We start from the raw sequence: 13,510 nt of genomic DNA, 5'->3' as shown, positions 1-13,510 counted from the left end.
AAAAATACAAAAATTATCTGGGTGTGGTGGTGCATGCCTGAAGTCCCAGCTACTCAGGAGGCTGAGGCAAGAGAATCCCTTGAATCTGGGAGGTGGAGGTTGCAGTGAGCTAAGATCACACCACTTCACTCCAACCTGGGTGAGAGAGCAATACTCTGTCTCAAAAAAAATCGAAAACCAAAACAAAGAAAACCATCTGTTACCCGTCCAGCCCTCTCCCACAGATCATCTGGAGCCAAATGGGCTCCAGAATTTTGTGTTTTTTTTGGATTTTAGAGAAGTAATGCATGGCATATTCCATACATGCTGAAATACCCCCAGCATGTATTTATTTGGTGTGTAAATATTCGTTCTAATTAAAACAAATAGAAACTATAAATCACATCTTCATCAGATTGCCACCAGATGTCTGTGGACTTGTATCACTGTTGTTATTGTTTTGCCCCTCCGAGTCTCAGTTTTCTCATCTGTAAAGTGGGGACAAGAGGCAAGGCACTGAGCACAATGCTCAGGAATGTCCCCTTCCTTCCTGGGGATGAATACAGATCCTGGGAAATACCCCCGACCTCCACAACCCTCCTGAAAAAGGAGGTGGCTTGGCCTGATTCCACCAAGCCAGAGTACACTTACCTTCTTGTCGTCCCAGCCTCACGGCGTGGGATTCATGCAGGATCTCTGCCACCGGCTTGCGGGTGTAGAGGATGGTGGCACCGCTCAGGTTGACCCTCACCTGCTGGACCCGGGAGGTGAGGTTGGCCAAGCACAGGGCCAGTCTCAGGTTGTGGCCCAGCATGGGAGGCTCTAGCAGCTTGAACTTGCCAGTGATGCTGGGCTTGGTGGCGGGCTCCAGGAGGTCATCATGCCAGAGACAGCGCCCCCCAGCCCTGCGGATCCAGGTTCTCCTTCCAGAGGCTTTCACGCTGAACAACAACTTCACCGCCTTGCTGTACACCTGCCTCTCTTTCCGGGACCCTGCAGGGCATCACACAACATCAGCAGTAGGCACCCCCTTGCTCCTTTAATTTATCATAGCTCGTGGAAGTCAAACTGGCAATTCAAGAGCCATATGCACCCCGGTGCCACATGCCTTGTGTTTGATTCTCTATGTAAATAAAATTTCAAATCCATTGCCAACAACTTCAGGTCAGGAAATTTCACATAAAAATGCAAATTTCCAGCTTCTCTGACAGCTGGGTCAAAAGCCTCATATAGTAATGATAGCTAGCACTTTTGCAGATATGCTATGTGTACTATAGCACTTGGTGCTGTGTTTTTTTTTCTCTAGGAGGTACTACAGAGGTATTATTATCACCTACATTTAACAGACGAGGAAGCCAAGACACAGAGAAAGAAGTAAAGTAACTCCTCAATCACACAGCTTATGTGTTAAGTGAGGGAGCTGGGACTTGAACCAGGCAGTAAAGCTCCAAATTCCATTTATGCTCCCTTACCACTCTCTACTTGGCAATAATGGTCTTGAGGCAGGAGGCGGCACTTGACTCCGGAGTTGGGGCTCAAACTCAGGACTAGATTAAAGACGAATGGAAACAGGGAGGAGGCAAAAGCACTTCTCTATAAGACACGCCCACCAGTGCTATGGCAACACCCAGAACTTACTACCCCTTTTCAAGGCAATCACCTGGAAGTTACCACCCTTTTCCTAAAAGTTTCTGCATAATCTGCCCCTTAATTTGCACATAATTAAAACTGAGTATAAATATGACTACAAAACTGCAGGGTATAACAACTTCATTCTTTTGCATGTGGATATACAGCGGTTCCAACACCATTTGCTGAAAAGACTATTTTTATTCTTTCTCCATTGAATTGTCTTGACACTCTTGTAGAAATCAATTGAACATAATTATAAGGGCTCATTTTTGGACTCTCAGTTCAATTGCTTTGATCTGTATGTCCATTCTCATGCCAATACCACACCGTCTGAGTTTCTGTATATTTGTAGGACTTTTTGTCTGTCTGTTTTTGAGACAGGATCTCACTCTGTCACCCAGAGCTGCTATGCTGGGCATACTGCCTATGTGGTAGCCCTGGCCCACAAGGAGCATCACCTTCGCTGTTGCTGCACACTGCTTCTTTAAGAAAAGTTGCTAACACCACTGGCGCATCCTTGAATTCTTTCCTGGGTGATGCCAGGAACCTTCCTGGGCTAAGCCTGCATGCCCTAAATCAGTGTAGAGTTGAGCAATAGCAGCGCCCCCTAGAGGGAATGTACTCTCTGGTTGTCCATGATCTTCACCCCGTAATTCTCACTCACGGGGTTCTCTCTGTGGGGCTCCTGTAGACATGTGAGTTTAGGGCCCCCGATACACCACTTTCCCCTCTGCTAGCACAGACCTCTCTTTTGAGCTCCAGAACAATACGAAGAACTGGACAGCACCCCCCAGGTGTCCCACAGGTGCCTCAAATCCAACCAAACCCACCAACTGCCCAGCATCATTCCCCATCCCAGCCAATGGTGCAGCCATGAGCCCAGGTGTACAAGTCAGAAGCCTGGGGGTGTTCTTGACTCTTCTCTCACCTTCATCACTCACAACAGAGCCCTCACCAGGTCCTGCTGAACATCCTCCTTAGGCTCTGGAATTTGTCCTCTTCTCTCATCTCTCTTTCCCCATCAGACCACCATACAAACAACCTCACCATGAGGTCAGCATGTGAATTTTATCACTGTTTTCATTACTCTGTCCCTGCAAGCTTCAGTTTTCCTCTCTGTAAAGTGGGGACAAGAGGCCCACAGGCAAGGCACTGAGCATGACAATTAAGAACGTCCGCTCCCTTCATGGGAATGTAGGATCCATCCCGTTCCAGTTCTGTTTCCACTCTGATGATTCCAAAATCCAATTCTGATGGTTCCCCTTCCCTACTTGAAACCTGTGGCATGTGGTCTTCATACCACTCTCCCCAAAACGTACCCTGATACTGTGTGACCCTGGTCAGATCACTTGGTGATTGCTTGGTGTTGCTGTGGATACCAAGGTTCTTTAACACTCCATGTTTTATTATTTAAATGTATGTGAATTCTGCTACTGCACAATATATTTTTACTATGAAAATGTTTCATTTCCCTGCCAAAGAATTTAATGCCATCTTCTCATGGAGGCCTTCTCTGACCACCTGATTTTTTAAAACAACTTTATTGAGATACAATTCCATAACGTACAATTCACTCTTGTTTTTTTTGTTTTTTGTTTTTTTTTTGAGATGGAGTCTCGCTCTGTCGCCCAGGCTGGAGTGCAGTGGCACGATCTCAGCTCACTGCAAGCTCCGCCTCCTGAGTTTACGCCATTCTCCTGCCTCAGCCACCCAAGTAGCTGGGACTACAGGCGCCCACCACCTCGCCCGGCTAGTTTTTTGTATTTTTTAGTAGAGACGGGGTTTCACCGTGTTAGCCAGGATGGTCTCGATCTCCTGACCTCGTGATCCACCCGCCTCGGCCTTCCAAAGTGCGGGGATTACAGGCTTGAGCCACCGCGCCCGGCCCAATTCACCCATTTTTAAGAGTGCAATTCAATGTTTCTTAGTATGTTCACAGAATTGTGCACCCATCACTACAATCTAATTTTCGAACGTTTTGGTCACTTCCCCTAAAAAAATTCTGTAACCATCAGGAGTCACTTCCCATTCCTCCCCACCCCAACCCCAGCCCTAGGCAACACTAATTTAATTCATAATTTGCCTATTCTGGACATTTCATATAAAGGGAATCATACAACATGTGGTCTTTTGTGAAATTTTTTCCACTTAACATAATGTTTTCAACTTAACATAATGTTTTCATTCATGTTGTAGCATGTATCAGTACTGAATTCATTTTCATTTCTGACTAGGATTCCATCCGATGGATATACATTTTATTTATCATTGATGGGTACTTGGGCTGTTTCTACTTTTTATCTATTTTAAATAATGTTTCTATAAATATTCATGTAAAGTTTTTGTGTGGGTGTTTGTTTTCATTTCTCTTGGACATGTAGCTGGGAGTGCAATTGCCAGGTCACAGTAACAACACGTTTAACATTTTGAGAAACTGTCAAAGTGTTTCCCAAAGTGGCTGCGCAATTGTAAATTCCCACCAGCAATGTATGAGTGTTTCAATTTCTCCACATCTTCACCAACACTAATTGTCTGTCTTTTTGATGACAGTAGATCTAGTGGAGGTGAAGTGGCATCTCATTGTGGTTTTGACATGCATGTTCCTAATGACTTAATGATGTTAAGCATCTTTTTCTGTGCTTATTGGCTATTTATATATGATCCTTAGGGAGATGTTCATTCACATCCTTTGCCATTTTAAAATTGGATTATTTATTTATTTTGTAGAGATGGAGTCTTGCTATGTTGCCCAGCTGGTCTTGAACTCCTAACCTCAAGTGCTCCTCCTGCCTTGGCCTCTCAAGGTAATAGGATGGGCCAAGCATGGTGACCCACACCTGTAATCCTAGCACCTTGAGAGGCCAAGGTGGGAGAAGCACTTGGCCTTTCCAGTGCTCTTAAATTATTTTTTTAATGGTTGAGTTTTAAGAGTTACATATATATATATATATGTATATATATAATATATATATATATATTTTTTTTTTCTTCCTAGGTAAGAGTACTTTATCCATTCAATACATGATTTGCAAATATTCTCTCCTATTCCATGGGCTATGTTTCCACTTTCCTGATGGTACTGTTTGCAGGACAAGTTTCTAACTTTGATAAAGTCCAATTTTCTCCCTTGTTACTTGTGCTTTTGGTGTTGTATCTGAAAAGGCTTGGTCTAATCCAAGATTATGAAGATTTACTCCTATGTTTTCTTCCAAAAATTTTATAGTTTTAGCTCTAACATATAAGTCTATAAAGCATTTTGAGGAATTTTTGTGTATCGCGTGAGATAGGAGGCCAACTTCATTCTTTTTCTTTTCCTTTTTAAAATTTTTCATGTGACCAGTGGGGTATAACAACTTCATTCTTTTGCATGTGGATATACAGTGGTCCCAACACCATTTGCTGAAAAGACTATTCTTATTCTTTCTCCATTGAATTGTCTTGACACTCTTGTAGAATCAATTGAACATAATTTTTAGGGCTTATTTTTGGACTCTCAGTTCAATTTCGTTGATCTATATGTCCATTCTCATGCCAGTATCACACTGTCTGGGTAACTGTATATTTGTTGTAATTTTTGTTTGTTTATTTTTGAGACAGAATCTCACTCTGTCACCCAGGCTGGAGTACAGTGGTACAATCATAGCTCATTGCAACCGCAACCTCCCAGGCTCAAGCAATCCTCCCACCTCAGCCTCCTGAGTAGCTGGTAGCCATGCCACCACACTCTGCTAATTTTTAAAATTTTTTGTAGAGATGAGGTCTTCCATGTTGCCCAGCTGGCCTGAAAGGAGATTTCCTGACCTGGAGGGAGTCTCCTGACTTAGCGTTCTAAAGTGCTGGGATCACAGACATAAGCCACCATGCCTGGCTGCAGTAAGTTTTGAATTTGGGAAGTATGAGCCCTCCAACTTCTTTTTCAAGACTCTTTGGGCTATTTGCGGTCCCCTTACATTTCCAAATGAATTTAATGATCAGGTTGCTAATTTTGGGGAAAAAATTCAGCTGTAACTTTGATAGGATTTTGTCAAGTCTGTAGATCAATTTTGAGAGTCTTGCAATTTTAACAATATAAACCCTTTCAATCCGAAAATGGGATGCTTTTTCATTTATTTATATCATTAATTTCTTTCAACAATGTTTTGTAGTTTTAGCATATAAGTCTTGCTCTTCTTTTGTTGAATTTATTCCTAAGTATTTTATTCTTTTTGATACTATTGTAAATGGATTTATTTTCTTAATTTCATTTTTGGATTATTCATTGCTAGTATCTAGAAATATGATTAATTTTTGTATATTGATATTGTGTTCTGCAAACTTGCTGAACTTGTTTATCATTTCTAATAGCTTTTTAATGGATTCCTTAGGATTTTATATATACAAGATTATGTTGTGTGCAAATAGAAATAGTTTTATATCTTTCTAATTTGGAAATTTCTCTATTTTCATTTCTTCTTTCTCTCCCTCTCTCCCTCCCTCTCTTCTTTTCTCTTCTTTCTTTTTATTTTAAAAATTGTGATAACATACACATAACATAAAATTTACCATCTTAACCATTTTTAATTGTACACTTCAGTGTCATTAAGTACATTCTTATTGTTGTGTAACCATCACTGCCATCTATCCAGAGCTCTTTTTATCTTGATTGAAACTCTGTACTTATTAAACAATAATGCCCATTCTCCCCAGATCTTAGCTCCTGGCAACCACCATTCTACTTTCTGTCTCTATGAGTCTGGCTACTCTAGGTACTTCATAGATATAAGCAGCATCATAGAATATTTGTTCTTTTATGTCTGGCTTATTTCACTTAGCATAATGTCCTCAAGTTTCACCTGTGTTCCAGCATTTGCTGGTATTTTCTTTCTTTTTAAGGCTAAATAATATTCCATTGTATGTATATACCACATTTTGTTTGTTCATTCATTCAATGATGGACACTTGGGTTGCTTTCACCTTTTGGCCATTTTGATGAGATTGGGTGCATTCAGGGTGGTATGGCCGTAGATGTTTTGGCTACTTTGAATAATGCTGCTCTGAACATGGGTGTACAAATATCTCTTCAAGGTCCTGCTTTCAATTCTTTTGGGTATATACCCAGAAGTTGAATTGCTGTATTGTATGATAATTCTATTTTTGATATTTTGAGAAATAGCCATATTATTATCCACAGTAGCAGCACCATTTTACATTCTCAACTCCCACCAATTCCACTCTCTCCACATTCCTTCCAACACTTTTTTTATTTGATAGTAGCCATCTTAGTAGATATGAGGTGGTACCTCATTGCGGATTTAATTTGCATTTCCCTAAAGATCAGTGATTTTGAACATCTTTTTATGTGTTTATTGGACATTTGTATATCTTCTCTGGAGAATGGCTACTCAAGCTCTTTGCCTATTTTTAAATTAAGTTATTTGGTTTTTGTTGTTGAGTTACAGGAGTTTTTAATATATTCTGGATAGTAGTCCCCTATCAGAAATATGATTTGCAAATATTTCCTCTCATTCTCTGAACTGCCTTTTCATTCTCTTGAATGTATCCTTCAATGAACTGACATTTTAAATTTTGATGTAGTCCAATTTATATATTTTTTGTTGTTGCCTATGCTTTTGGCAACATATTCAAGACATCAGTGCCAAATCCAACATCATGAAATTTTTCTCCTATGTTTTTTTCTAAGAGTTTTATAATTTTAGCTCTCACGTTTAGACCTTTGATCCATTTTCAGTTAATTTTTCTATATAATGCAAGAGTCTAACTTCAGTCTTTTGTACATAGATATCCAGTTTTCCCATCACAATTTTTAAAAAGATATCTATTTCTTTTTCTTGCTTAATTTCCTTGGTTAGCACTTCCATCAAAATGATGAATCAATGTGGCAAAAAAGGATATCTTGGTCTTGCCCTGATTTTGGGGTGCAAGTGTTCAACCTTTCACTATTAAATATCATTTTAGCTGTGGCTTTTTTATGGGTGACTACTTCTATTCTTCATTTGCTGAGTGTTTTTTCTTTTTAATCATAAAGGGGTATGAGAATTTGTCAAATGATTTTTCTGCATCTATTGAGATGATCATGTGGTTTTGTCCTTTTTTCTATTGATACAGTGTATTATATTAGCTGATTTTCAATGTTAAACCCATCTTGCATTCCCGGGATAAATCCCACTTACTCATAGCATATAATCTTTTTTATATGTTGCTGAATTCAGTTTATCAGTCAACTGAATTCATTTCATATTCATGAATTTTTGCTTTCATTATTGATTTTTGCTTTCACATTCATAAGGGAGATAGATATATAGTTTTCTTTTCTTCTGACGTTGTCATCTGGTTTTGGTATCAGGATAATACTGACTTCATAGAATGAGTTGAGAGGTATTCCCTCATTTTCTAATTTTTGGAATAATTCATGAAAAATTGATATTAGTTCTTTTAATATTTGGTAGAATTCACCAGTGACATAATCTGGGCCTGATTATTTCTTTGTGGGAAGTTTTCATATTAGTAGTTCAGTATGAACTGTTACTAGTTCTTTACTTGTTGTGAATCTATTCAGATTTTCTATTTCTTTTTTTTTTTTTTTTTTTGAGACGGAGTCTCGCTCTGTCGCCCAGGCTGGAGCGCAGTGGCCGGATCTCAGCTCACTGCAAGCTCCGCCTCCCGGGTTTACGCCATTCTCCTGCCTCAGCCTCCCGAGTAGCTGGGACTACAGGCGCCCGCCGCCACACCCGGCTAATTTTTTGTATTTTTTTAGTAGAGGCGGGGTTTCACCGTGTTAGCCAGGATGGTCTCGATCTCTTGACCTCGTGATCCGCCCGTCTCGGCCTCCCAAAGTGCTGGGATTACAGGCTTGAGCCACCGCGCCCAGCCCAGATTTTCTATTTCTTTTTGAGATAGTTTTGGTAAGTTGTGTCTTTCTAGAAATTTACCCATTTAATCTAAAGTTATCTAATATGTTGTCATACAGTTGCTCATAGTATCCCCTAATAAACTGTCATTAATTATAGCAATTCTGATTCCAAATGTCTGTGGGGTTTTCATACTAACCAATTCTCCAACTCTCTGGACACCAACTGGGTCTCCTTCCATTCCATTCCATTCCATTCCATCCCATTCCATTCCATTCCATTCCATTCCATTCACTACCTACCTGGAGTTAGCATCAGACTCCACAGGTTTAAAGGCTCAGTCCCACAAGACTGAGACTTCAGACTCCAGTCACAAGTATTGGTTACCCAGGGTTATTCACACTTCTGTCTAACTTTGCTACAGATTTGGGGTTATCACAACTGCCCACAGCCTTAGGTTTGATAATTTGTTAGCGTGGTTCACAGAACTCAGAAAAACAGTTCAGAGTTTCATTACACAGGCATGACTGATTAAATCATAGGCCTTTGGTGATTAACTCAATCTTCAGCCTCTCTCCCCTCCCTGGAGGTCAGAGGTGGGGTTTAAAGTCCCAAATCCCTAATCATGTCTTGATTTTTCAGGCAACCAGCCCCATGCTGAAAGTGATCTAGGTGCACATAGTCATCTCACTAACATATTACAGCTGATGTTCCTCTCATTCTGAAGACTCCAAGAGTTTTAGGAGCTGTGGGTCACGAACCGGGGATGATAACCAAATACTTTTCTTTAAAAACCACACTCTTTATAATTTTTTTCATTTTTGTAGGGTTGGTAGTGATGTCCTCTCTAATTTTAGTAATTTGATTCTTCTCTTAGTCTAGCTAAAGGTTTATCAATTTTGTCAATCTTTTCAAAGAATCAACTGGTTTTGTTGATTTTCTTTAATGATTTTTCTGCTCTTTATTTCATTTACATTTATTTCCACTTTAATCTTTCTTGTTTTCTCTTTCTGCTTTTTTAGGGGTTTACTTTGCTCTTCTTTTTCGAGGTTTGTTTGTTTGTTTGTTTTTTGTTTTTTTTAGACAGAGTTTTTTTTTTTGTGGCCCAGGCTGGAGCGCAGGTGCCTGATCTAGGCTCACTGCAACCTCTGCCTCCCGGGTTCAAGTGATTCTCTTGCCTCAGCCTCCCGAGTAGCTGGGACTACAGGTACATGCCCCCATACCCAAATAATTTTTGCATTTTTAGTAGAGACAGGGTGTCCTAATGTTGGCCAGGCTAGTTTCGAACTCCTGACCTCAGGTAATCTGCCCACCTCAGTCTCCCAAAGTGCTGGGATTATAGGTGTGAGCCACTGCACCCAGCCATTTTTCTAGGTTCTTAAGGTAGAAGATTAGGCTATTGGTTTGAAATCTTTCTTCTTTAATATAGGTTTTTATGGCTATAAATTTCCCTCTGTGTACTACTTTAGCTGCATCTTATAAATTTTGGCACATTGTGTTTTCATTTTTTTTCACTGCAAAGTATTTTCTAATTTGACTTGTGATTTTTCCTTTGGCTCATTGGATATTTAGATGTATGTGTTGTTTAATTTTCACATATTATAAATGTATCAAATTATTTTCTGATACTGATTTCTAATTGAATTCTATTGCAATGAGATTATACACTTTGTATGATTTCAATCTTCTTAAGTTTACGGAGGCTTATTTTATGGCTGAGCATATGGTCAATTCTAGATAATGCTACCCTTGTACTTTCCAAGAATGTGTATATGTTGCTGCTATAATGTGGAATCTTCTATAGGTGTCTGTTAATGTCCACCTGATTTTAAATGACAAATGCTCGCTTCCTCTCAACCAGTCCCTAAACTCTTTCCCTTCTTTATTTTCCTCCAGAATACTTATCACTATCTGAAATACTAGTCGTTTTACTTATTTGTTTACTTTTACCTGCCCCACTAGAATGTCAGCTCCTTTAAGATAAAGATCATATGCATTTTGCTCACTGGTTGGCTGGCATCCAGTAAGTGCTCAATAAACACATGCTAATAGAAAACAATGTGAAAATGTGGCTTACATGTCCTGTAGCTTCACATAAGCCAGTCCTACAATCAACAAAGCAAGGCCCTTCTTGATACAGCTCAAACTCCTTATGACATTAAAAGCCCTTCATATGTTGTTGGCCCCAATTCATTCATTCCATGGATCTGTACTGAGCACTTACTATGCAGTTGATGCTGCTGTAGGGGTTGGGGATACAGCAGTGAACAAAACAGTCAGGCTCCCCGCCATCCTAGAACTCTCAGTCTAGGAGAGTTCTAGGTAGACAATAAAGATTCAAGCAAACATCAAGTTGTGATATGTGCTTAGAAGGAAGTCAATAGGGTGCTGAGACTCCTGGCCAGGCAAAAGTTTGGGGTGAAGTCAGCAGGTCCTTCCCAGGCAAAGAAAGCATCTTGTGCCAAGTCCTTTAGGTATAAAAGAGCTGCTAATGACCTTTCCCTCTTGCTGTTACCTGAACAAGCACTGTCCTCCCTGCTGCTGTAACCTGATCATTCTGTACCTCGGCAGCCTGACCTCATCACACTGCATTGGGATTATTTGCTTTCCTGCACTTCCTGTCCACCCTCCCACCTGGTATCTGGGGGTGCCCACTAAATGCAAGAAGGGAGGGAGAGAGAAAGGCACAGTAGAAAGGCAGAGAGTAGAATGGATGGAAGACAGACAGAGAATGTGGAAGGAGAGTGTCCTGGGCTGGTCACAGGGTCTCTGCATCAACCTCTCAGCAGCTGTAGCCTCACAGCCACTGCACTCACTATTTCCTGTCTGCTTGGTCAGCCAGGCCCTGGGCAGCAGGTGCTTGGTCTTCCCACACAGGCTGCAGTGGGTTGAACAATGTCCTCCTCAACAATATTCCCAAGTCCTAACTCCTGGTATGTGTGAATATAATCTGTGAATAGGATTTTTGAAGATATAATTCAAGATCTTGGGATAAGATCACCCTGGATTTAGGGTAGGTTCTAAATCCAATGACTTTTGTCCTTGTAAGAGAAAGGAGATAGGAATTTGAAACACATAGGAGGAAAGAAGGCCATGAGAAGGTGGAGGCAGAGATAGGAGTGATGTGACTACAGGCCAAGGAATGCCTGAGCCACCAGAAGTTAGAAGAGTCAAGGAAAGAATCTCTCCTAGAGTCTCTGGATGGAGCATGGCCCAGCCAGCACCTTGATTTTGGACTTCTGGCCTCCAGACTGTGAGATAATAAATTTCTGATGTTTTAAGCCACCCAAGTTTGTGGTAATTTACTATGGCAGGCCCAGGAAACTAATACACAGGACTAGAAGCTGTTGGCTGGACAGGTGCACCAACCTTGCCTCCCTGTTGGCTGCTGGTACCAGCCTTACCAACTAAGATCTTGGCTTTGTATTTTCTTTGCTTGGAAGGTTCATTCTCTGTTTGCTTAGTCTCCAGGCTGTCTTAGGAGTATGGGCAAAGCACGTTGTACCCAGGGGCTCTGAATCTTTGTGCTCTAGCATGTGTCCTGGTTCCACAGACAGAGCAAGGGCTTATGACTCAGAGAGGCACAAGCCCCTGTCATTTCATCTGTAGAATACTGCTTATGCAAGTCAAGGATGTCTTGGCTTCCATGAGCAGTATTGCCCAGCATGAGTCTGGAATCCGGCTGGACCCTGTCTTCCTGGAATGCCTTCTCAACCTTTCATCTCCTGGCTGAATCTTACTCCCTTCAGCATTCCCTCCCATACGCTGCTTTTCCTGATACCTTCTGCCGTGGCTGAGTTAGAGACTCTTCCTCTCTGCTCCTTTAGCCTCTGGACACCCCAGTACAGTGGCAGTCACTCTGAATTATTCCATGTTGTCAGCTCACCATGTGGTATGTTCTCTGGGGACCTCTCTTTGTCCCCTTGCCTCTGAATCATGCCTGGCACTCAGGAGGCTCTCTACTTTGAGAGCACATGAAAAAAGCCTAGCATGGTGTATGGCACACCGAGGCCACTCAGCGAAGAGGGGCAGTCTGGCATAGCGGGGAGGGCAGAGGCCCTGAGACTAGACTGCCTCATTAGAACTCCAGCTCCTCTGGGCTTTGAGAACTTGGAGAAGTTACTTAACCTCCCTGTGCCTCAGTTTGATTATCCATAAAATGACTTTTTTATTTTTTGAGATGGAGTCTCACTCTGTAGGCTGGGGTGTGGTGACGTAATCTTGGCTCACTGCAACCTCCGCCTCCTGGGATCAAGCAATTCTCTTGCTTCAGCCTCCTGAGCAGCTGGGACTACAGGCAACCACCACCACGTCCTGCTAATTTTTGTATTTTTAATAGAGATGGGGTTTCGCCATGTTAGCTAGGCTAGTCTTGAACTCCTGACCTCAGGTGATCTGCCCACTGTGACCTCCCAAAGTGCTGGGATTACAGGTGTGAGTCACCATGCCTGGTTCATAAAATGATTTTAAAATAATTATTAAGGCCGGGCGTGGTGGCTCAAGCCTGTAATGCCAGCACTTTGGGAAGCTGAGACGGGCAGATCACGAGGTCAGGAGATCAAGACCATCCTGGCTAACACGGTGAAACCCCGTCTCTACTAAAAAATACAAAAAAAAAAAAAACTAGCCGGGCAAAGTGGCAGGCGCCTGTAGTTCCAGCTACTCGAGAGGCTGAGGCAGAATGGCATAAACCTGGGAGGTGGAGCTTGCAGTGAGCTGAGATCCGGCCACTGTACTCCAACCTGGGTGGCAGAGTGAGACTCCATCTCAAAAAAACAATAAAAAATAAAATAAAATAAATACTGAATGAACTAATGCATGGACATTGTGCTTAGCAAGTTCTAGATACTATTATTATTATTTTTGTTAACCTAGATGTGAAATCACGTTGCCCACAGTAGGTGGTCAATAAATAGTAAACAATAGTATAATTAAACAGTGGCAGTGCAGTGCAGAGTGAGGAGCATGGGCTCTGGATTCTGCAGGGGAGTTCTCCCTTACTAGGTATGTTCTCTGGCTGGATCAACTTGCCTCTCTGTGCCTCTGTCTTC

The 13,510-nt window shown here is 41.5% G+C and overlaps 1 protein-coding gene across 2 annotated transcripts in view; it reads right to left on the bottom strand.

The window, feature by feature from the left end:
* Positions 1 to 13,510, bottom strand: part of TGM6 (transglutaminase 6) — a 52,780-nt gene that overhangs the window by 13,986 nt on the left and 25,284 nt on the right. For both annotated transcript variants that reach the window (XM_037994984.2, XM_037994985.2), the window contains exon 10: positions 631 to 972. In XM_037994984.2, the coding sequence (XP_037850912.2) occupies positions 631 to 972 (342 nt within the window). The remainder of the gene's footprint in view (positions 1 to 630; positions 973 to 13,510) is intronic.

The sequence above is a fragment of the Chlorocebus sabaeus genome, chromosome 2 (genome assembly GCF_047675955.1).
Source record: "Chlorocebus sabaeus isolate Y175 chromosome 2, mChlSab1.0.hap1, whole genome shotgun sequence".
NCBI classification, from domain to species: Eukaryota; Metazoa; Chordata; class Mammalia; order Primates; family Cercopithecidae; genus Chlorocebus; species Chlorocebus sabaeus.
Note: the sequence above shows the minus strand (reverse complement) of the source record. Positions and strands in the feature narration are given on the sequence as shown.